This window comes from Simochromis diagramma, unplaced genomic scaffold (genome assembly GCF_900408965.1).
Source record: "Simochromis diagramma unplaced genomic scaffold, fSimDia1.1 OVJJ01000603.1, whole genome shotgun sequence".
In the NCBI taxonomy this organism is placed as follows: Eukaryota; Metazoa; Chordata; class Actinopteri; order Cichliformes; family Cichlidae; genus Simochromis; species Simochromis diagramma.
Genome location: NW_024387414.1, coordinates 23,975,185 through 24,001,280, shown reverse-complemented (window position 1 = coordinate 24,001,280; position 26,096 = coordinate 23,975,185). Strand labels below are relative to the sequence as shown.

General features: G+C 40.4%; 1 protein-coding gene across 7 annotated transcripts in view; it reads left to right on the top strand.

Moving 5' to 3' along the window:
• The window catches only part of LOC120720942 (protein diaphanous homolog 3-like), a 183,743-nt gene extending 177,256 nt beyond the window's left edge, over window positions 1–6,487 (top strand). For all 7 annotated transcript variants that reach the window (XM_040010835.1, XM_040010834.1, XM_040010836.1 and 4 more), the window contains one exon: window positions 5,553–6,487. In XM_040010835.1, coding sequence (XP_039866769.1) covers window positions 5,553–5,926 — 374 coding nt within the window. In that variant the 3' untranslated portion in view covers window positions 5,927–6,487. The remainder of the gene's footprint in view (window positions 1–5,552) is intronic.
• The last annotated feature ends 19,609 nt before the right edge of the window (window positions 6,488–26,096 follow it).

The window sequence follows — 26,096 nt, the reverse complement described above, 5'->3', positions numbered from 1 at the left end:
TGTGTATGAAAACAAAGGCACTGCGCATGCGCGTTTTACTCATATTCTACCGCGATATTTCATTTTCCTATCGTTGCCTAACATTATACCGGTATTACCGTGAACGGTATAATATGGCCCAGCCTTAGATTTAGTTTCTAATACAGTTTTTTATCATGTTCTGACACAGTAATCTCACATCCTAGTATAACTAGACTCTATACAGAAACTGAAAAATTGAGTATCTGTCTCTGTTCTGAATGAAGAAATATTGTTCTAAGAAACATTTTGACACACTGAGATGATTTCTGTTCTTATGTTGTTATAAATACATGACAACAAAACTTGGCTACAATAACAGTGACAAACTGATCTCACTGCTGTTGAGGAGATAATTTATAACTGCTCAAAAAATCTGATGTTTTAACCCCTCAGCCATAAAATGCTGGGGCGGATGGGCTGGCTGCATGGACACCAACTATATACTACACTACCCTGTGCTAGACTATACTCTGCTGTACTGTACAAAGAATCTGCAACACAAAAGTCAGTCATGTTTCATTGTAGGACTTAAAGTAAAGCCACCAGTGCATTTTAACCATTTGATTTCCAAGTGATATGCCTAATTCTGCTTTTGTCTCTCATCTCTTCGATGGACATTTTCAATAGATAAAACAGAACTGGTCACTTTCAGTTCATTGTGGCTGCTCTTACGACACTGAGGCTATATATCCACATATTCAAATGTTTTTATTTTAAAGCTAAATTTGTTTGGATATAGATGAGCATTTTAGCAAACATTCAGAAATAATCTTCAAGTAAACTTTGCATTACATGACCAGTGTAAACAGGACACAGACGGTCTGTTGCTTCAGCAATGCAAAAAAGGTCAGAGATTTCTTGTTGACACGGAGGTGGAAAGTAACCAGAGTACAATAGCAGTGGAAAACACAGTAAATACACCAACATATTAGGCAACTACAGGTCAGCAAGAGGAACCAATGGCAATGTAAAAGGAGTACACACAAAAGATGTGAGCCTAGCCAATAATGTTAGACAATCACAAGCATTTATAATAATTAAAATCAACAATGACAAATTATTAGTAGTGTTTATACAAAATGTGCTTTTGTTTGATTATGTAACCAAAGTCATACGCCATAAAGTGGCCCCAAATGCAAAGATTTAGATTTAAATGGAAAGGGTGGAAAAAAACAAAAAACAAGCCATCAAGCCATGTTTTGATTTATGACGGGTAAAGAAGTGTGTATTTGATCTTGCTAACTTTAACTTGTTGTGTCAGTCACTCCGTGGAGAGAAAAAGTCACTTCACTATCTGTATTTTTCTAAGTCTGCATGACTGCTCTCTTCTTAAAGTGATCAAATACAGCAAACTTCATAAGAGTGGAGAGACAGGGAGGGAGTGAGAGATGAGAGGAAAGGCTCATCTGCATCTGTATTTGAAGTGGCAAATGCAAATGGACCAAATGATCTGACAAGAGAAAAATGTGAATTCCTCTCTGCAGCTATTTGCAGATGGAGAAAAAAAAAATCTCTGTTTTCTCTATTGGACGGGGCCTTTTACATTTCTACAAAATGCCATCCTATCAGACATGTAATAAACCACCATGGTTCCATCTTGAAATTCCCAGTGATATTTTCAAACGATTCAGAGCAGCGATTAGTCTGTTTCGTTTGAGATTTTGCTTGTCTTATGCTGAAACAGAACCAGTGTCAGTAGCTGGGAAAAAAGGCTTTGGGCTCTGAGACTCGCAGTTTAAAGACACATTTTACAGCAAAGCTGAGAGCAAAAAGGCACAACACACTCAGTCTGCCAGCTCTTTTATTGTCATTTTTGAACAGTTTTTCTTCTCCGTTCTGCCTTCAAGCAGACTAAAGGACGGCGTCGGACTGAGGACTGTGATAGACTGCTGGTTTAGCACTGTGTTTATGATTGACTCCCTAGAAAATACCACTCTTCAGGCTTTCTCAAATGTTCAGTTTTGCTCCAATCTCTTAACACCTCTTGATGTTGATGAGTTTATTACTACAATGGTGTCAGTTTAGCTTTAACAGTGCGAAAAAGTGAAAGACAGGTGAGCACTGCTGCAGTCCAGACTTCACTTTCTGTCTCAGAAGCCTCAGTGTTGCTCCTACCTTCTTTTTCAAATGTCGACAATCCAGAAGCAGGAAAGAAGTGAATAAATGTTTACCTGCATCAGCACCGAACATAAACGCCGCAAATGAGCTTTCATGAAGAAATGTGCTTTCTTTTGTGTTGCCTTTTGCCAGTGGAAGAAAAGAATACCTCTCCTGCTCTTTTATTATATTTCACTGTGAAAGCTTTCTAACGAAGTAGTTTGACATTAAGGTGTGAAGATGAACTTCTAAGTATGGGCTGCTGTAATGGTGCTCTATCAATACACAGGCCAAAACCCAAGTTCAAACATTGGTTTAATATGTTCTGCCTCCATCAGTGACGTCAAAGGTGTTGGAAACCGCCACCGTGGCTTCACAATTCAGTCATTACAGAAGAAAGTGCTTAGCAGAAATAGAAAAGCTCTGTGTAAGTACCAGACAACACACGTTTCACTTTTTAGCTTAAAAGTGGCATTCACCAGCTTATTATTTCACAAAAACCACACAGTAAAAATGCTGCTGGCTTGCAATGGCTCCTGGTTAAAGACAATAACTGAAGAAAGAAGCTTTTTACTTACAAGGACATGTAACCATTTAGTGTTCGAAGAGCTGCATTTTAAAACTGAGGTGAATAATGTCCAGTAGCAGGTGAGCGGGCGCTGAAAGGTTGAGCGGGCCTGTGTTCGAGTCTGCACTGGACCATTTTCTCAGTGCCATTCCTCACTGCTCTCTCCCTACTTCTCTACTGTTCTACCCTAAAAAAATGCCCAGTGGCCAAGATTTAGGAAAAAGTGCATAGCTCAGAAATACTAACGCCAGAATTATAATATTAACATAGAGCCTACGACACAGCATGCATAGGTCGCAAAAGCTGATGAGGTATTTATTCCTGTGCAGGCTGCAGTGATGGTGATGTGTATTTACATTTCTGGGGAGGTTTGCATGGTTTGCTGTAACAATGTACCGACGTGGATGTAACTGTGTTGAAGTAACAGAAGCATTTTTATCAAAGTGTGTCCTCGTGTGTGATCGGGGTGGAAAAAGCTTTATGAAGCCTGTAGTGACTCCTGAGGCAGCAGATCAGAGTCTAATCATGTATCGCAGTAATATCACTTAGATCAGTGTCACTTGGCACCAAAGTTCAGTCCGAGACCTGTCATAATGATGTGGGATTTATCCTGAGTATGTTGCGTACTAAAGTACACTAACCATCTTTTATATCTAATTGCACATCACGCAGCTAATCCATATTTGATGGTGTGAGAAGGATAAATTCACACCTCTACCATCACAGGCATGTGTTCAATAAAAGACGACAGTTTTGTCTTTGAATTCCTTGACGATCCAGAGCAGCGATTTCGATTAAAATTCTGCTTGACTAGTTCTCCTGTACAGCCTTTGTCAGTTGTTGGTTAAAGGAGTGCTACCTGGAAGATGAGACATATTTTACATCTCTCAGACATGTTTTACAGCTTAGATGAAGGCATATGTTGAGAAGCTAGCGAGGCTTCAAAGGAAGGGGCAGCGAGGTGTCACAGGCAGACAGACTGAGAAGAAACTGAACTTGCCAGCACTTTGATCATGTTCACCACTAAAGGCCAAGGCCCTGTTAGGGAGAAGAGAAATGCACTTTTGGATAAGAGGTCTTATTCAAGTGTGGGGTTTCTTCATTTCTTTTTGAAGTGTAAATGTATATGTATCGAAACAGCATTTTGTACTCCAGTCAGTATGTGGTTTTCATAAGTAATTTAGGCTACATGCAGAGCTGAAAATAATTAAATGCTAATACGTGTTAAAATGAATGTAAATTCAAAGATTGACATTTTGTCACACTCGACGTGTGATAATAATCCCATCCGTGTTGCTTTTCGTGACAGAAACGGCCTCAATTTGAGATTAAGCTAAAGTGTAAACAAGATATCAAAATGCAAATAGTTTATTACAGAACTGATCACTTTCCCAGCATCAGCTCTGAATCTGTGAGCGACACTTTTAAGGGAAACAAGCGTTTCCTTTAAAGAGGGGGGCATCGCTAAGTAGAGAGAAACAGACAGGGTGGGTGTAGCTGATGCACTTTTTAGGGGGAGGACAGAGAAACAGGACATGATTGGGAAATTGTGGAGCAAAAAGGATCAGCAGTGGGAAATAATTGTCATCTGTTGCAAGTTAGACTGCTACAACAGGAAGATGGCGCAAAAAGGGTCAGATAATGAGAGGAGACTTGCATTTTCAGCTGTGTTAAATGTTCAATCACAGCAAGCAACGCGAAACACTCTACTCAGTTCCTCCTTTTAAAGTCACCCACTGCCTCTTGTTTGCCTAACAGGTTTGTTGTGAACGTAACAGCGTGTGTTTGTGTGTGCGCGAGTGCGAACGTTGACTTTCTTTCCTTAATATTGCAGTCGGTTCCTTCTTGTCTGCTCTCTTTCCTCCCTTTATCCTTATTTATTTGTCAGAGGTTGTGTTCAGGGACGTTCCTTGTCATTCGTCAGCTCGGCCCATAAAACACACTGTCATGACTGACTGGCCACGCTCCAAACTCATTACCGATTGGCTGACAGAGCGGGTCGCTCTGTTCTGCTCTGCTGTGTTTGACTCCTGTTTGCCAGACATTTCAGGCTCAGGAAACTTTAAATGCGGCGGTGTCTTTCCTCGCGCCACTCCTCTCAGCCTCACGCTCAAGGTCACATGAATATGGATTTGCCCTCTCCTTCCAGCGCGCACATACTGATGATGAAGTCTAAGATCTACTCAGAGGGATTATAATTCAGAACGTAGGTCTGATCTTGGCATCTGGGCGTTGCTCTGTTCCACTGTCTGCCTGGGAATGTGTTTTAAGGAATAAGAAAGATGAAGAGGACAAGTGCCGGAGCAGAGAGCCGAGATGAAGAGCAGAGGAAGGAGAATGGATGATGATGGTAGAATCAGGGGAGGTGAAGCTGGGTGGGGAGGGTGTCGTGCAAGGGGGGGAGACTAGGAGATTGGGGAAAAAAAGGGCAACATACAATGTTATTGAGTTTCTGTTGTGGTTGATCAGCCATATCCATTTCATCATGCTGAGCTGGCTTTGTGCCAGAGTGTACTGCAGAAACTTCAGTCTCATCAGTGAGAGTATGTCGATTCTAACAGACTAGCAGTGCGACCTCTTGTGTATGTATGTAATTTGTTTTGCATGCGTAATTGTTTACTAAACTGTTTTTATTACTTCCTAACTTCTTTTATTTCATCATTTCGTGTTTCGCTGCATCGCCTGACTTTCTATTTTCTCACCGCTCGCCTGCTTTTGCCGCTTCTCTGTGGCTTGCTTGTAATTTAATCTGTAATCTGATTAACCTCCTTGCTCCCATTCATTTAACGTGTCAGTCACGCATCACCCTCTTCTCCCTCATTCTCATAGTTGTGCTCACTGCTTTGTCTCTGTTTTTCACTCGCAGAAAACAACAAGGCACCTTTACAAAGGTCTCGCTCTCGGCAGAATATAAATGCGAGTTCAGCGGCGGTGAAAGCTCCCTCTGCCCGGGAGGCCCATAACGAGTCTGAGAGCCATCCATCTGCAGCCAGAGCCAAAGCTGCTGCGGGTTCAGAGTCGGGCCGCGGTTACAGGAACGTGGCGGGTCACGGCTATGGGCCGGACAGAGAGAGGGTGTTGGAGAGAGTTAAAGTGACCGAAAAAGAGATGGAGGTTGGCACAGGAAGCGCGGGAACTCCAACCTTCCAGTCATCCTCCTTTAGTCCCACAGTGAGCAGCTGTGGCACCAATGGAGAGTCAGATGTAGAGGCACTCCTCGCGAAACTAAGAGCCTTGTGAGGGTCATTTCTTATATTTGAAAGAAAAAAAAATATATATATATATATTTTTTTTATATGCAGCATATAGTACGTTTCTGCCCACACATTTAAATATACTCTGATTATAACCTTAAAGGTCATAATCAAAAGCTTTGTTAACAAGAGGAAATATAAATAAATAGCTGGGCAACTAAATAATGGCAATGCATTTGTGTAGAAACGGTAATGAATTCATGGACCATGTTTTTAAGGCGCAGTGGTACAAAAAAAAATCATTTTCTGGCAGATGGAGCACAGAAAGCTGATCGCACTTTGGCCTGCCCAATGTCCTCAGAGGTTATTTCTTGAAAAACTCTGATTGTGATTCATTAGGAATACTGAAGCGTATTAGTTGATTACATTATAGTTCAAAAATGAAAATGCACCCAAATAGATTCTGCCGTCTTTATCTGATCCTCCTCTGTGTGCCGCCATTAACATTTATGAATTCCAAAGAATCAGAATATAACAGCTTTTCCTCTGAAAGCTGCAGATGCAATGTTGCTAAGCACTTTTTTTTGTAAACCATAAAAAATGTTTATAAACAAACTTTAATCGCATTTGCATTTTTACATCTTTATCATATGTCTTGTCCTGTCTGTATTTATGTATCACATTAGTCAAGTACAATTCAAAGTTTCAAACTTACATTTATTTGTATAACTTTTGGTTTTTATTTTTTTTTTATGTTTTCCTTTCTTTCTTTGTTCTTTATAAGTTCTTTTTGTTTCCACTCCCTATGTGTTAATGGTCTGTCTCTGTGTTTATAAATGTATTAATACTTACGAGTTAAGCCACGATTGCGCTTCCACGGGTTCTAATATTAGATTTTGTTAGAGTTTGGTGGTACTGGACTGTTTTTTGGTCTGTGTATTTTCTAGTGAATGTAAGTCTTCAGAAAAGGGAACAAACTTTGATCCAAAATATGGCACAAAGCACCAGAATGTGTTTTTTTTTCTTTCTTCTGCATTGCAACTGAACTTACTTAACCATACTTGTTATATCTCTATCTGTATTCCTAGTTTTTGTAGACATATTTGCAATAAAAAAAGTAAATAAATGTGGTTTTTTTTATTTATTTTGTTTTATAATTTATATTATTATTTTGGCATGCTGTCATTGCCTATGTGGCTGTTATTGTTGTATTTTATTTTTTATTTTATTTAAATAGTTTTGTTTTTTGGGTTGTTTTTTTTTTACATTTTTGGTTGTAATCAACATAAATGCAGAAAGTTGTTTGTCCATCCTAAATTAATATAGCAGGACAAAATGCTCTATAAACTTCCCAGCTTTAACTGTCTTTATTAGAAGGCGCACATAGCCTAACCAAAGCCTTAGTGAGACCATTATAGCTTCAAAGGCTCAGATCATACGTAGCCAAAGTAATCATTCATCCAAGCATTTTCTGTTTGTTGTGTTTTTCTTGTACCTACCTGTACAATTTCTCTGTAAGTCTACTTTGCTATCCTGCCAATGTCCTTGTAGTCTGGACACATATTCTACATGCAGCTAAAAAAAACATATGACTGCAATTGTTGAGTTTATCAAATGTGAATGTAGTTTGCACAAAGCGTACGGCCACCACAGTCCTACCTTATACAGGCCAGTGGCCACCTGGGAGGGAATATTCAAAGCGTCACATGGCTCTTTTAGATGTACAGTGGTGTTACTGGCCTACAAATGTATTCTTCTTTATCAGATTTCCATTAATGTTAGATTTTTTTTTCTAAAATGTATTGCCTTGGTCAGACAGAGTACAAAGTGATGAGGCTACAGTAAGCAGTGTCCTTGTAGAAGTGAATGGACGAATGGATAGTTATATGAAAAAAAATATATATATTTTACCACGACATTTAAAAAAAAAAAAAAAAGGTCTTTAACAAGTCTTAAATTAGATAAATACGTTTTTAGATGAAAAACAACATGTGATGGATTTATTTAACAAAAACAACATTCAGAAGCAGTTTGTAAAAAGAACTAAGCACATCCTTTCTGCTTCCATATCAACAGGATAAGTAGCACCCAGGTGCTAAAAATCAAATGCACCAGGATACAGTAACTGATCATCAAGTGTGAGCACCTCTATAAAAGCAGAAATTTAGCAGTTTGCTCGTCTGGAGCATTCAGGTGTGTTAACACAATGTGAAACAGCAAAGCCATCAGAGGTTTTCTTAGAGAAACAATTGTTGCTGCTCTTCAGTTTAGCAAGGGCTTTAAGGACACTGCCAACAACAGTCATTCTATAACGAGAACAATTTATTTACAAGTGGAAAACGTTGAAGACAGTTGCCAGTCTTTCCAAGAGTGGACGTCCCAGCACATTCAAACCAAGGTCAGACTACAATGTTCAGTGGGAGGGGAAAAAAATGAGCGCTACATCTCAGACTCTGCAGTCCCCTGTTTGCTTGCTAAAGTACATAACAGTACGATTAGAAAAAGGCTGAACATGTGTGGTTTGTTTGGAAGGGTTGCCAGGAGAAAGCCTCTTTTTCTTTAGAAAAAAAAAAATGCAGCACAGCTCAGGTTCACAAATGTCGTGATGCATGCTCGATCATTCAGGTAAGGAAATCCCAAAAAGTTGATTCTGTTCATCTGGACATAGCGTTGGGGAAGCCTGCAGTCAGCTGAGACTGAAGTCAATTAGATGAGCGATGAAATGCTTCTCCCACTGAAAACGCTACAGCCAGATGAACAAAATCATCTTTTTGGAGTTAGGTTTCTCAGAGTTTCATCTGAACAAACCACAAGATTTCTGGAACAGTCACCTGTAGATCCACCATTTCCACCCTGATCTCTGCTCATCAAAGTATTCTGGAGTCAATGCAAGGCCATTTACTTGTCTGACATTGGGACATGCAAGAGGACAACGATCTCAGGCACAGCAGAATGGCTGAAAAATGAAGTGTGTTGAAATGGCTCAGTCAAAGTCCAGACATCAACCTGACTGAAATTCTGCAGCGACAGCGAGTCCTGAGTGATTCGTTCGCGCTATGATTCAGCACAGGAGGGAGGGGGTGGGCGAGTCCTGAGTGATTCAGAAGTGCAACGGGTGAGATGAGAGAGCATTTAAGGACGACACATACGCACACACACACTCAGTTAGAGAGAATCATTTATAGGTGAGAGGTTAATCATGTTGACTTGTAACTGCGGGTTTGGAGAAGCGGTAGTCAAAAGGTTGACAGGAAACATCTGCCATGAAGATAGAGACAATGTTCCTTTTCAAACTGTGTTAAAAGTCATTGTGGTTTTGAATTGACGTATGCATATATTGTATCTGATGACGCATGAGGGGGCGTCATTAAATTCAAGCCCTGATGGTATAAAATATATGCTTATGCTTTGATTCGTCGGAGATCAGCGCTGTCTGCGAAGGGAGCTGGTCCCCCCACGCGTGTATTTCATTAAAATCAATTGTTTGACCAAGCTCTTGGACCATGGTTGTTTGTACTCTCCTTCCTCAATATTTGAACCTTAACAGTTCACACTATGATTCAGCACGGGAAGGGAGGGGGTGAGCGAGTCCTGAGTGATTCGTTCATGCTATGATTCAGCACGGGAAGGGAAGGGGTGAGTGAATCCTGAGTGATTCGCTTACACTACGATTCAGCACAGGAAAGGAGGGGGTGAGTAGCTCAAATGTGCTGTTAGCATGTTAGCAGAGCGATGCTACTGTGAACCGAGGAGCTATTGTCTTGATGTGAGCTTCTACTCAGGGTTTTTTCTTCCAGTTTAGAGCAGAAATGCTTTTGTTAAGATACTGGATGTTGTGTTTTTCTCCACAATTTTAATTACAAGCCAGATATATTTCTACTAATGAAATTAGTTTGCTAACAGCAACACGGATGAGTCAGTTGGGCTTGTGATTCATGATTCCACGGATGAGTCAGTTGGGCTTGTGATTCATGATTCATGAGTCAATAAAGTGATTCGTTCATGATTCGCGCATCACCAGCCAGAGCGATAGTGGCTGAGATGCAGCGGAGCGGAGGTGTAAGTGCCTGGCTTAAAACAGGACATGTTAGCTGCATTTAACCTTCAGTTACTCTTTATATAGTTAGGTAGGAGTCAGGCCATGTTTCTTTTTAGCTGAAAAACATTACACCCAGGTAACCTGCAGTGTTGAAAACGTGTTTTCCGACGATGTTTGCTACCCTGCAATTCGTCCTCGTGTAGTAAAATCAGCGACATCTGACCGTCCTGTTGCTCCCATTGACATTTATATAGCCTATTTAAAATCTAAAACTTAAAATTGTCCGTAGCCTGCTGTTGTTACCACTGTCCTGTTTGAAATGGAATGAGAGAAGCTGGTTATTTTGTCATATGTGCCAAGATTAAACCCAGGAGCAACATTCAGGTAAAAGTGTAAGAACAAATGATCCGTCAATAAAGGATAATATTGGATCAGTGTTTCAATATTTATATCTTTTATTAGATGTTCATGTGGTTTGGTTATTTGCCTTTTGTGTGAATGTACACTGAGAGAGGACTTTTTATTAGTGATCTTAATAGTATTTTTTTTCATATTAATGTAATTTTTCATCTAATTGAATGCAATCTATTTGTGTATGATTGTCAGTCCAAAGAAGGAGAGAGGGAAGAGGGGAACGTGTGGAGAAAGTACAAGGTCAGGAAGAACCAGGTAAGAAAACAGACAAGGAACAGTGACAGGCACAACAGAAACTGTTAAACTGCTTGAGAGAGTTGACCACCAAAAGTGATTTGCCAACTTCAAGGTGAGGCGACATGGGTTAAAATGAAAGAAAAAAATCTGCAGAGCCATAATAGTATCTGCAGTAAAGATCTTTTCATACATTGTACCATAGGCAAAGTTGCCTCCATTTTTTTAATCAATATTTTGTACATTTCAAGGACGCTATTTTTGGAGTGTATTTTTATGTATCTATTGTATTATACATACATATTAAAAGTGAATCTCTGTCCAGAAAATGCACTCAGTTTACTTCTTACTCACTATGATCATCATTCATCATTTCCCCACAGTAATTAAGGTTACCATATGTATTTGTTTTTATTCCAAGCCATTCTTCTTTTGCAGGATTTAAATAATCTTTATCAGATTTGATTGTTTTGTTACATATTTTTAAAAAAGGGCTTTTCTTTTCTTTCACAAATGTGGGGATTGTACTAAAATGTACAAAACAATGATGTCATGTTTTGTGACGAGGACCCAGGCAGAGAGAGACTTGATGAATTTAAGAATCTAATGATTTAATAAAGAAATTTGCAGACTTGCACAGTAATGGTAAAATTATGATGACTGATAACAGAGATGAAGACAACAGACGACGAGGACAGGGAGGAACAGGGGTTTAAATGCACCAAGGAGACAGTCAGAGGAAACTCGGGACAACTGGAGACGTTTAAGGATGCAGGGACTCACAGAGACAGGGAAGAAGTCTCATCGTGACGAGTAAAGTTTATCTTGCCTGGCTGGGCAGCTCTCTGGGTGCTAAGCACCCCCAAAGCTCTGATCCTAGAATTGCCCCTGGTTCTACATAAATACACCACAAATTAAATCAAAAGTCCCACAATAAACTGAGCAGAGACAGAACTGAGAAGTGAAGGGAAAGAGAGATCTGCTGACCAGTTAACCGACCATCTGACAAGGTCTGTTTGCTGTAGCCTGCCAGCTGGTGAATACCTTCAGCACCGTAAGCAGCACAACTGTCCCCATCTGGAGAAGAGCCAGAGACAAACATCTCCCCAGTGATGCAATCAGCCATTTGGGAAAGCAAAGCAGGTGCTTGCCAAGCTCCACCAGTGGCCTTGATTTAGCTTTAGCTGGCTGTAGAATGCTTTTCACTGAGTGGTTTAAAATCAAACCAAGGTCTTTTTTGTAGTTTTCTGCAAGAATGTAAGAGCAATAGCCTGCTACCTCAGTGTCAGGTTACTGTAAAATGCATGCTTCAGTAGAGAATTCATTTGTATTTTTACCCCTTTTTCTTTCCAATTCCACTGAGAACTGCATCTATCTTGGTGTTATATACTTTTTGTTAAGGGTCTCGCTTTTTATTTTGATCTCGGGAATGTGTGTGGGTGTTCTCCTCTATATTTCCAGATGATGTGCCATGATCTTAGTATAGATAATTAATTTGCTACAAACATGAATCTGATTTACAAGTGATTCTGCTTCTTAAAATAGATGTAACCGATGTGTAATTTTTGTTTTATTCTTAATAAATTCAGCTTCAATTGATATATTAATGCACAAACACAGAAGTTAATTAACTTATCAGGCCTTAATTAAATTGTAAGGTAGGTCAGCCTAAATAAGAAGTGATTAGACTCCTCAAGCCTTTGGCAACACTCAGTAGTCCCTGGCTCTTAACAACTGGATCCAACATCAAGTCTTGAAGTTAACGATTGCCTACAAATCAGGGCTGGTGTGTATAATGCACCACCAGTCAATATTTTTAGTTGACCTGCAGACTTCTGCTCTGCAGGTGAATACATCAACAACATTCCCTATCACCACTTTTCATGATCTACCTACAGATCATAATAAGATCATCAGGATTAAGAGAATTCAAAAAGAGAGGCAATCTGTGCATGAAAGAAGAAGGAAATTAACACTGAATCTCAAAATACTTGTTGAAAACCACAAAATAAAGATCCATAAACACTGCTTCCTTCTCTAAACCTGAGCTCATTTAAGATGGACTGACTGGACAAGGTAACTTGTCCAGAGGTTAGGCCAGTCTAAATCGGATCTTCTTCCGGGCTAAGAAGAGAGGAGCCCACCAAGTGTTTCTTTGGGAGTTGCCTGGTTGCTGGAAAAGATGTTTTGCATCAAAGCTGATGCAAAATGGAAGGTTTTACGTATTCTTGCAAGACAATACCAACAGCAGGCTATGTACTGAAAGAAGTCATTTTGCTTTCAAATCTTCAGAAGTTAAGGCTCCCCTCAAAGAGTGTGGTTTCCAAAGAAGACGAGTGTTGCATTTTCAACAATTAATATATTTTCTTTCAGTCAACTCTAGGTACACGTGAGGTGTAGGGTTATATGAGGTTATGGAGATTTGCATTCTGTTTTTGTGACCATTTTAAAGAGTGTTCTGTTTTTGCGGATGAAGCTATAATGTATGAGGATATCAAAGTGTTTCCAGCTTTGAATCTCCTCTGCTCAAAATGCAATTATGAAATTGTGGAAAGGAAAACTGTGGAAGTCGAAAGAAGATCTGAAAGAAAACTTTGAGATAAAACAGCATGTCTGGTGGGCTGAGAGGCAAAGTAAACCTCCCATATGACTGCATATGGGAGCTGCAGGAAGGTTGAACTGGCATGGGAAGGGGCTTCCTGCAACATTCAGCTGTGCAGAATTGATGTATGGTGTACATTGGGACAGTCATCAGAAGGAAACCTTGCCTGTGGCATCAAGACAAAAGTCAAAAACTAAAGTGTGCAGGGCAACATCTGGGAAAGCAGAGTCGTTTTGGAAAGCTGGGCCGTGGACAGATGAAGCTGAAATTGAGCCATTTTTCCACAATCAGCAAAGGTATGTTTGGAAAGAAAAAAACGCAGCATTTGCTGAAAGGACACCTTGACTTTTAATCACGGGGGTGGAAACGTTCTGCTTTCGAGCTGTGCAGCAGCTAGTGGAAGAGGAAACTGGACTAAATAACAAATTGAGGATGCAAATGTCACGGACTAAGTCGAGTAGCTGAACCTGAAAACAGACTGGCTTTTACAGCAGAACAAGAAAACAAAGCAGACCTCAATGACTTGCAGTCCCCTGAAATTAGCACGATTAGAAATCTGTGGATATTAAACATGCTGTGCATGCAAGCGAGCTTAAAAATGTGCCAGAACTTGATCTGAAAAGAAGTATGCGCAGGAACAATAATACTAGATGCCAACAAAAGACAGTTCCTGCATTTTGCGCTCAGTTACTATGTCCATTTAACATGTCTGTTTGCTGCACTGCTATATTACTCAATGTACCCAGTGATACGCACACTCTGTGTGTTTATCAGTTAGGAAATGTGTTTCTAATTACTTACTCTTGCTTTCAAGTGCTAAAACCCGATTATGTGTTGTTACAACATCTGTGCAGGTCTGTTCCTTTGAAAGAAAAGCAGGAAAATGAAAAGCTAAACTCATGGCCGCTGCAGACAGAGAGAAGACGAAGAGCATACGGAGGGTAGGATCTTGTTATGTGGAGGGGGCCTTCATTACTCATAGGCCTGTGTTCCATCCATGAGGTTTATCTATGTGGGTAATAAAATGGAGCAAAACATATTGTGTAGCAGATTGCAATCTGGGCCTCTTTGATAGGAGATGAAGTTAAAAATGTGTCTGAGGATTTCTTTTCATTTGGGGGGGAGTGGGGGCTGTACAAAGTGGATCAACGGATTTGTCACGTTTCTTTTCTTTAAGAGTTAAATGCCGAGAACTCTGCTGTATTTATGACTGCCTTTGCACATCTAAGGTGGAATATACAAACGTAAGAATTGCTTTCTATTTTCAGGTTAGTGGGCAGAATCGTGTTGCAATCTGCTGGTGACGCCGTGCTGCCTAACCTCCTTTGCAAAAATAGGTTACAAAGGAGGTAGCCATCCATCACAGCCTATGAGAAAATATGTTAAAGTGCTATTAGTTTGCTTTGCCAAATGTGTTTTGGTTGAAATGTCATCTTTGCTCGGATTGTGCACGCTGTGAACTGTCGCTACCCTCGAGAAACTGTGATGTTCTTTCACCTTTTTGACATATAATTAGCAGATGCAGCTAGCCAACATGTTTTGGCCCTTTTTTCGAGGTCTGCACAGCAAGTGTTCAGCCACAGTGTGCTTATAATAATAATAATAATCATGATAATAATAACTTTATTTGTATAGCACTTTTCAAAACACAGAGCTACATAGTGCTTCATGGTTTGAGTAAAACTGTGGTTCCCAAACTTTTTTTTACTGGGCCCCCCTTTGTTTTACAAGAAAAATATCCCCCCCCCGCGCACACTCGCACGCACGCACAAACACATCCTCCAATCACACACACACCCATATTTTGCTCCATTGCGGTTTATTTCACACCTCAAACATTTAGTAAACAATTAAGCATATACAAGTAATCTGCAGGTAGTAAGAAAATAAACTACTAACTCTTTTACGCTGCGTCCGCACATACACGGGTGCTTTTGAAAACGCAGCTGTTTTGTCCACACGTAAACGGCGTTTGGATTCACCGAAAACTGAGATTTTTTAAAACTCTTTTTTTGGGTTTATGTGTGGACGAGGAATACAGAGTGTTACTCCCCTCGAGTCTTAATAAAGCTCAACTTGTTCTTTGCGTTTTAACTGACATTTATTTCGGACAGGAGGATTCTTCGACATGCCTTAACATGTAATGATGTCCAACCACAGCCGATACAATGCCGTCACAACTAAAAAGAAATAAAAACTTAAAGTAATATTCTTAATAAAGCCCTTAAGCATTATATATGATGAAACATTCCAAAACAAAACGATCAATAAAATACACATTACACCTCACACTGCGGTAATTGCACTAGAATATCATGCAACACTAGCGTATTTACATACAACGATAATAAACAAAAATAAAACATTTACCTCATTGGCCTCACTCATAAAACTTTAATCTTTACGTCGTGGGAAGGTCCAAAAAAGGCACTCTTTTATTTATCTTTTTGTAGACGTGCAAACCTCGTGGCTCGTCTCTTAGGTCGTGTCCAAATTCATGGGCTGCATCCTCCTGAGGACGCATTTGTAGACCGATTACGTCACAGCGACGCGCCGAAGGCTGTCCAAATTTGTAGACTCCTCCGAATGCAGCCGACAAATGCGTCCTCCTTTTCCCCGAATTTGAAGGATGGGTCGGGTGTGTCCTCCGTGGCCTACCATATCCCAGAATTCATAGCGCGGCCCAGCCAAACTCCAGTTTCCAACAATGGCGGCCGCTACTAAGTTTTAAAATTACTCATACTAATCTTTCTGGGTCACAAAATAAACTTTTAACATATTTTCAGGTGAGAAGTAGCTGTGTAAACATCAAATATCTGCTCGGTTTAATCAAGATATCGCATATTTGCAACATGCTTGACGGTTGGCCGAGACGTCTGGCCTACCACCACCAGCTCGATAGCTAGCCGGGAGCTCGAGGGTTACTGATGGGGCCGAGACGGCACAACTCCTGGCACATCATAGTTCAGATCACCGCGGACTTTCGCTGCTCGGGTTAAACGTAAATAATAAAGTCACTTAGACAACCTAAAAATGTTATTGTTGGGCTTTTTACAGTGTTTTGTTTGTTCGTGAGTCAATCGGTTTGGCTGGAGATTAAGTTAGAGATTAGATTAGATAAAATAAAACTTATTAATCCCCCGGGGGGGTTTCCTCTGGGATTTTCACACAGCTGACTAAACGTCAAACAGAAAACTGATTAAACGAAGTAGGAGACAGTCGAGAATTTACGACAGTGTCCTGTTATATTGTAGATAGCAAGGAGCAGACGGCTGAGTTATTTAAACTCCACCGAGACAGCGGTGGACGCTAATCAGAAGGCTAGACCGTCCAGTTTCACAGCCGTTTACTTCCGGCCTACCCCGACCTCTAGGACCCGGCCCACGTAGACCACGAAGGCCGGGTCCTCAGGAGGATGCAGCCCATGAATTTGGACACGACCCAAATTAGCTTGCCGAGTGTGACAGCCAAAAAATACCCTCTTAGCAACAATAGACAGAACTATAGAAAGGGTTCCTATCTAATTGCACAATTAGCACAAATAACACATTTAAACATATAAATCTAACATGCATCAAACATGAATTACTATTTATTTATTTCTTAATATTTCAACTACTAATTGTTTCAACCTTACATATCTAATAAAATGAACTTAAATGCGAGAGTTGCCTATGACGGCAGCTACACAGAGTTCGTCACGCAATGTTAAAGGTATGTGCCTTTTTCCACGTCACGCTGTGCGCCATGTTATTGTTTACAGGAGATGAATTGCAGAATGGGAGATAGTCAGATTAACAGTATTTTGTCTCTATCTTCAGGTTTTACACGCTTACATTTACACACGCAGTTACTGTCCCTCTATTTAGAAAGGCAGAGGCGTCACAGTGTAATTATTTTACATCAAGGTTATTATCGTTAACGAAAACTAACGAAATAACGAAAACTAGAAGTGAAAAAACATTTTCGTTAACGGAAATAAAAATAAAAACAAAAAAAAGGAAAACTAACTAAAACTGTAATGAGTGTTCACAAAACTAACTAAAATTAACTGAATTTATAGCAAAAATGTGTTTAGTTTTCATTGATGTGTGCGTGTCATACAATAGTCAAGGGTGAAAATGAAGTTTAGTTTCCAGATTTTTTTCTTGCTGTCTAATTATGCCAGCAGGTGGCAGTACGTTAGTCGAGTCGTCTGTGTTGCTGCTCCGTCCACGCGCAGAATCATGTCAGGAAAAGTCAGGAGAAAGCGCCAGAGTCCAATTTGGGATTACTTTGAATATGACTGTGTTTTGGATGAAGCAAGTGTCTTGTAGTGGAAAGAGACAAATTATGAGGGACATTTCTAAAGGGAAAAAATCCCACAAACCTTAAAGTGCACTTGAAAAGCTCACACAAGAAGGCTAACCTAGCTTACCTTGAGAAGGTAAGGGAGCACACTCAACCCTCATCCCCAGAACCAGACGCTAACCCCAGGCAAGGCAGCGTGATGCATCCTGAGACAACAGGACGGGGATATCTACATAACTGTGTGAGTCAATTGCCTTCAAAAAGTTTATCAATTCACTTGAACCAAAATTATGAACACCCGGTGCTGCAAGAGTTAATAGTCTTATTGGGGCCAAGATATACATTTTATAGTTGCCTGGTATCAATGGTTGTTCATCTGCCTTTATTTATTTATTTATTTAAAGAACCCATAGGTGGGAATGTGAGTTGTCTGTCTCTGCGTGTTAGCCCTGCGACAGATAGGCGACCTGTCCGGGGTGCAGGGTATGGTAGCTGGATAGCAACATACCCAAGGATGAGCAGAAGAGAATGACTGATATGATGAAACTGGGATTTTGTTACACTTAATTATTGCAAACACGACTAAAACTATAACTGAAACTAAGGATTTTCAAAAAAATAAAAACTAAACTAAACTAGCAAACAATTGGTAAAAACTAATTAAAACTGATATAAAATTGAAAATCTGAAGTCAAAACTAAATAAAAATAAAAGCTAATGAAAATTGCAAAACTATTAAACCCTGTATTACATGTAGTTGTTTTTTTTTTTCCTTTGTAATAATATTCAACATTGCTATCAATACATTTTTCAAAAAATGCCTCTCTGTGCAAAATAGGTTTAAAAACATGAACAACTGTGGGATACTGTTTGTCCGTGATTTGAACCGAGGGAACAAATCCTGGCAGGATCAGCCTGATATTATTTGTATCCCACTGTAACTTTACTGTATAAAGAGCTAACGTCTCCAAAATGTTAGGAGTACTCATTGATTACAACAAGTGTTTGTGAACTAAAAATCTAGAATGTGGGATAATGTTTGTCCGTGATTTCGAGAGCCCAGCGCTCTCGACGCAGGGAAAACCAATTCTGCAGGGGAGACCTACCTCGGCACTTGTGCAGGTGAAGCCAAAGGGGAAGATATGCTTCACCATATTTTCTAGTCTTTGGCTTAGAATGAAGTTGGTTTGGAAACGGGGTGTGGGCGCCCCGCAGTGTTGCCAACTCCTCAGTAAGGAAAATCGCTATTGGTTGTCTTAAAAGTCGCTAGAAGTCGCTACATGACGCCATCGCCTAATTTGCATAATCGGTCATGCTAATCTAATTGTAACCTACGTTGTTGGAGAGAGAAATAACATCGTGGAAGAGACATAAAGTGAGTAAAAAACGTCCTAAATGCATTTAGAGTTTATTTAGAACTACAAATTAAATTTCTTTTAGCAATTATTGTTTTTTAATGTCACAATTCCAACCCTGCTCCTTTACCCGGGCTTGGACCGGCAAAAGTGACCCGAAATAGGCACTCTGGTGGAGTTACTTTGTGTGTGTGTTTATAAGTAGTTTTAAACCTTGTGATCCACAAAACAGCATAAGAGTAAAAGAAGAACTGACTGCGTTACAGCACCCGCTGCTTGTTGAGAGTAAAAGCGATACGGGCTTTCACGTCTTTTTTTAGCGACTTTTTTCTTAGAAAAAAAGGGGTTTTCAGACGCTAAGGGGTCTGAAAACTCGCTAAATATAGCGACAAAGTCGCTAAGTTGGCAACACTGGCGGCCCGTGCTAGCAGTATCCAAGCGTTGTTTTGTTTTTTCCCTTTTCATGCCGCGCCCCCCCTGCAATGGGCCCCACATTTTGGGAAGGTCTGGAGTAAAAGATTCACCTTAAAGTGCACATTATTCAACGTACAGATACATAAACAGACACATAAGATACATAAGCCTCTTCTCCACTACTGCCAGTGCCTTCTCGTCTTGGCACACAAGCGGCGAAATCGTGACGTAAATGCTGCACGCTCTTTGGCTTTTTGTCAGACTCGGGATCCACGGTGTTGGGTTTTGTGGAGCCATTTTCCTCATTTCCAGGTTTCAAAATTAGTGGCTTGGATTGTTGTGAAGGAGTTGCTCTGATGACCAGCCAATCGGTGACAGTCTATTGATTTTACATTTTCAGATGGACTGAGCTAAACTTCGGCCAAGCAGATAAAAGAAAAAGTACCTGGTACCACCTAATGGAAAACCTTGAAAACAGAGTTGAGTGGAGTTGAGTACAAGTGGAAAAGTACCCAACCCATACGGAAAAGAAATAGTAAAAACTTATATGTGATTACTCATGAAAGTGGCCACTTTCTCATTACTTTCATACATTGTTTTAGTAAGTATCCAAAACATACAAGTTTCATTATATAATTTTTCAAGGGATCTTATATCTGTTTTCACTCTTATATGCTTTTCATACAAGTTTCACACAAGACAGATACAAACTTTATAAGATTTATATATATCTTTTCCATATGGGAAACCATATGGTTTATTCCAAGACATTGCTTCCACACAAGCAATTAGTCGTAAAACGATGGCCCGAAAGGGGAAAAGTTTAAGGCTAACCTATAAAAATGTGTTTTCAAAAGAATTAGCCAACCTGATAGGCTGAGGAAGGCTGTTTCATGATTTAAGCGCCATGATCACCTCTGGGTTTTAAAGTCAGAGCGAGGGACAGAAAGGAGACCCAGATTACAACGTGTAACCATACAGCAGATACATCTGAACATGCTTTCAGGTGCAGTTACACAGCTGAAACGAGAGTTGTTGCCAGGCCTGTGTGCTGTGCTATTGATCAATATTAAATTGTATTGTCTCTGTTCAGACATGTGACAGAGGGCTGAAATTGAATTGGATGTTTTAAAGCAGTTACGTGCTGGACTGTAATCCCAGCCCATTGTTTGAATCTTTCTTCTTGATAGTGTCCTCAGTCTCTTTTAAAGGAAAGATCCTTGAGCTGTACCCAAAACTTTGAATAAATTGATCTGCTGAGAGCTGGATTTTTGTGTCTTTAGCATTTGCTTCCTCTTTTCTTTTTCCTCTTGTGATCTGCGCTGCCGCATCAGAGCGCATGACTTTGTGGCAGAACCTGATTAATCATGGGACAGCTCAAGCCAAGTCACCTTGTCGTTGGCGCAGATCCAGGAGGAGACAGTTATGGTGGTAAACCAACACGCTAATGGTGTCAACCGGGGACAAGTCGAGGATCTCGCTGTTCTTTCCAGTTTATTGATCAAACCAGGCCTGCCTTTGACGACAGGTTTGTGTCCGTGCGACGCAGCGCTTGTTGTTAAAAAGCTTAAATCGGCAACAAATTGTTTTCCCGCCTTGCTTATTATTCCTCCTTCATTTCTGTCTACCGGCGCTTCTTGCGGCGCTGCGTTGCCCTCTCTTTTCTTTTCTGGGGCTACCTCCATCTGTCTCTGCAGGTGTGTTTTGTGTTTTGTTTCTTGTCTGCCATTCTTTGATCACTGTTGTAAATTCTTTTCTGCCCTCTTTCAGTTCTTTGTCTTTGTGGTTCCGTCTCGCAGAGATGTTTGTTGATGGGGTGTTTTTTTTTTTTTTGTTGTTGTTGTTAAAAATGATGAAAGATGGCAAATTCATTCCTTGCCACTTTTCAAACAAATAGCACATATTTGGCAGTCGTGCAAAAATATCCCACCAGTTATTCAATACCTCACTATCTGTCCCAATGCACTGGTTTATTCCCTCTTCTAAACAGCTGAATGGCATCCTGCGGCCTGAACGTTCTGCATGCTCATTCATCTGTAGTCAAAACAAATTAGTAAGGTTTGGTTCGGCGTTGTTTTTGTCAACAGCGACGGATCTTTATGGGTCATTTCTTGATAGTTTAATAAGTTTGGCTCGCAGGGATGGATAAAGACTGTAATGTTAGTGAGAACAAGCAGAATTAACGACAGTCACATGTTGAGACAACAAAGGGATTAAAGATGAGGGAAGAAAAACAAGTTGTGTTTCAAAAGTCCTTTGCAACTGGAAGCAGCAGCTCTTTGGTTTTGGTGTCAAATGCTCTAAAAAATAAAGCAGTGTCAACTGACAGGGAACGGTAAATTACTTCCATTTGTCAAACGTGGCTGATTTTGTTTCTGGCTTGTTTTTTTCAACTATAAAGTGTGTGTGGAAGTCCAGGAGAAAAACTGTGGTTAGCTTATAGGTTTATCTAACGTTGCTGCAGCACAGCAGAATCCCCAAGGGCTACGGCACTGAGCAGAGTGACAACTGTAAAAACACAGAGTACAGTTGTGCTTTGTTGGCGGCAACAGCAGTGTGCACATCTGGCTTTGATCACCATGGTGATGGTGGTGCGGGGAGTGACAGGGCATGCAGAGCGATGGAGACTCTCGGGGGAATCATTATCCTGTTTAGTAAGCCTAATGAGAGAAAAGGTGTTGCACCTCAGCTAACTGCTGTCCTTGTCTGAAACACACATGCACACGCACGCACGCGCGTGCACAAAACTAAACAGTGTGCATCACAGATGTAAGTAAACTCCCTATTCTATAAGACTTACAGTACAAACGAAGACATGTAATTACAGCGCTACCGCAGCCTTCCACAAATTAACACACTGTTAACACTCATCATAACACTGGAAAAGTTGCAAGATGGCGTGAAAATGTGCACCCAAATGTAGTCTGCTGTTGTTTACCAAAGTTTTATTCATTTAAGTGTGTCATAACAGCAGCAAAGGCGAATAATTGCTTAAAACAAGAAAAGAACAGATGAATCAGTGGGGGGAACTTGTGAAGAAAAACCTAAAGCATGCCGTTTGATTGGGAGCCCGAAAACACCCCACTGTATCTACCTTTTATTCAAGGCATTCCTCTTGCAGATTAATTAGAGATATTTAAAACTGGTAAAATTTCAGTTGTGCTACTACTTACCATTTTGAAAAATGTCAACTTGCCTTTTATTTTTTCAACCATGTATCCGCACATTGTGCCTAAAGAACAATACAGAACAGCTGTTTCTTTTGACCTGATGCTATAAGCAGACATTTCAATTAAGAGGCAGAAAGATATTAGTACTAGAGCTCTAAAGCGTCCTTAAACCCTGAGGTTGGGATTAATTTAAGTAACATATATTCCAACAACTCAATGACAAAGAGAGGCTGTATGTTAAATAGTTTAGTAACAGAAACCAAGCAACCCTAGGTAGACAAACTAGGAGCTCTGAGATATTCATCTTCAAGACAAGAACATTAAAAACCTACAGGGAGTACACACATGACCATGACCAATCTCTGCAATATCTTGCATACAACAGCTTCCTCCTCACTGCAGAAATCCAACTCTTTTCTCTGTTTTTGTAGATTATATACTCACCAGCCACTTTTTGGGTACACTTTTTTCATGTAACTCATTACATTTGTGCACATAGACATGGACAAGATGACCTGCTGAAGTTCAAAGATGGGGAAGAATTGCAACTTTTGAATTCGGTGTGGTTGTTGGTGTCAGACTGGCTGGTCTGAGTAATTCAGAAACTTCTGATCTACTTGGATTTTCCCACACAACCATCTCCAGGGTTTACAGAGAATGGCCTGAAAATGAGAAAATATCCAGTTAGTCTGGGTGAAAATGGCCAGGCTGATGGGAATAGAGCGATAGATAGAGCTGATACAAAGGCAGCTATAATTCAAATAACCACATGTTACAACCAATGTTTGCAGAAAAGCATCTCTGAATCCAAAACACATCAAATCTTAAAGCAAATGAACATACAGTCTATAAGTATTTTTCCTGATCGTGTCCATGCATTTATGACCACAGTGTACCCATTTTCTGATGCCTGCTTCTAGCAGGATAATGTGCCATGGCACAAAGCTCAAATCAAACTGGTTTCTTTAACATAACAATACCCAAATGCCTCCACAGTCACTAGATCTCAATCAAACAGAGCACCTTTGGGCTGTGGTGAAACAGGAGATTTGCATCGTGGATATGCTGCCCACAGATCTGCAGCAACCGTGTGATGCTGTCACATTAATATGGACCAAAATCTCAGAGGAATGTTTCCAGCACCTTGTTGAATCTGCGCCATGAAGAATTAAAGCAGTTTTGAAGGTAATAAGGGGTACAACATGGTCCTAGCAAGATGTACCAAGAAAAATGTCTGATGAGTGTATGTAACTATTTATATACCGCATTTTAGAAAGGGTCAGGTAAGCTTAAGGAGGAGCTGACCTGTTCCTGTGTTTTGCCTCTAGCTTCTGTGTCATCTTGGCAGTGGTATTGACATGCCACAAGACTGAAGCTTCATCCACAAACAGGGTAGCCTCTCATTAGTGTGCCATGGAAAAGTAATGGCTTCAGGGAGGGAAGCCAGCTTTGCTGTCACAAACACATTCGTCAGGAGCGTACAGGTATCTGGAAACATGAGACTGTCACGTCAAGACAGACCAACCATCACAAATCTGATTCCTCATTATCATTCATCTGGTATGCAGTTGAAGGTCATCAATCCAATTTTCATCAGTATTCCATGCGGGCTTGAAACTCGGTACCCAAGTGGGAGTAAGTGTGGAATAAATTACTCAAACTTAAAATTGAGAGGCAATGTGTGATCATAACAATCAATAAGGGAATAATTAGATTCTGATTAAGTAAAAAATAGTTACAATCAGTGGTGTATTTAATATTTTAACAATGTATCTGTGGTACTGCTGTGAGGAAAAGATTTTTCAAAGCCGTTAAAGGTTTTTTTTTACTGAAAGCCGTCATTGTACCTGACGTCTTTGTCTTCCTCCTGCAGCCTTTCCCCCCCCCACCACAGCCTTGAAACTGCATTTCAACATCCCAGTCAGAGCTTAATGTCAGAGTCCATCGCTCATGTGCAATATTTACCTTTTCTGAAAAATGTACCCAGTGCTTATTATAATTTATTTATTTATTATTTTTGGGGGGGGGGGGTTGTTTTGATCCCATATACAAACACGCACAACACAGACTATATTGCCAAAAGTATTCACTCATCTGCCTTCACACGCATATACACTTGAGTGACATCACATTCTTAAACCGAAGGGTTTAATGATGTCGGCCCATCCTTTGCAGCTATAACAGCTTCAATGCTTCAGGAAAGGATTTCGACAAGGTTTAAGAGTGTTTATGGGATTTTTTAACAATTCTTCCAGAAGTGGATTTCTGAGGTCACACACTGACGTTGGACAAGGAGTCCTGGCTCACAGTCTCCACTCTAATTCATCCCAGAGCTGTTTCTGTTGAGTTGAGGTCAGGAATCTGTGCAGGTGCGAAGTCAGGTTGGAACAGGAAGGAGCCGCTGGCCAGACAGAGAAGCGTGATTCGTCTATCCAGAGAGCACTTCTCCACTGCTCTAGGGTCCAGTGGCCTTTCCACTGTGTTCCACCACAACGCTTTGCATTGCACTTGTTGATGTAAGGCTTGGATGCATCTCCTCAGTCATGGAAACCCATTTCATGAAGCTCTCTATGCACTCAGCTACTCTTAAGCTAATCTGAAGGCCACGTGAAGTTTGGAAATTTTAGTGATTGACTCTGCAGATAGCTGGTGACCTCTGAGCACTATGCGCCTCAGGATCTGCTGACCCTGTTCTATGTTTTTATGTGGCTTCGACTTTCTTGTAATACCACTAGCACTATGGAATATTTTGTAGTGAGAAACTGGACTGGATCTGCACAGGTGGCATCCTATCATCATACCACGCTGGAATTCACTGAGCTCCAGAGAGCGACCCATGCTTTCACAAATGTTTATAGAAACAGTCTGCATGCTGGGTTCTTGATTTTATACACCTGTGGCTGGGTAAGTGATTGGAACAATGGGTGAGTGAATACTTTTGGTATTGTAGAATATAAAAACTGTGAATCCCTGATATTAGCTTTCTGTGCTCACTTATATACCTGTCATGCGATGAGACTCTTTCTAAGAGGCTTTGTTTATGACAACAGATGCCGTAGAAAGCATGAAGAGCTCCAGAAAGGCTGTCTGGTAAAACTCTGATAGACAGGTACTGCAAATGGTGTTTCAACAGTTTGGCTTACTGAACTTATTGCAGAGTTGATGAGTCTGCAGCTAGGCAGGCCGCAGGCTGCACAATTCACCCAGAAGGATGCGCACACACATTGTTGCACATGTATTGTTGGTAACAAAATGAAAAGACTGTGCTTTTCTTGTGGAGTAGCTTCTTAGGTTAAACAGTCACTATAGCTACCTCTATGACTTACCACCTACACCTTGAGCTCTTTTGCAGGTCACCGCATATGCAGACATCTACTAAAACAGGAAAAATAAAAACTGATATAAAAGTTGTTTTTTAAAAGTCCTAAACTCCCCACAGGCATGTTCAAACTCCAAACTCACAGATTAGTTAGTAAAAAACCTTTCAGTGCACTTTGGGACAAGGCGAGTTTATGTTCACGTTTACTTCCACGCAGTTCACCAAGGTCGCGTCGAAACCCAACAATTGGACATAAATCTTGTGGTGACTCCTTCAAACCCAACAGTGAGAGTTGCTGCTGTGATGGATTATTTAAAAGTACAACTGTCATCACTAGGTTGACCTGAGCAGCAGAAGCATGCAATAATCTCATCGCACG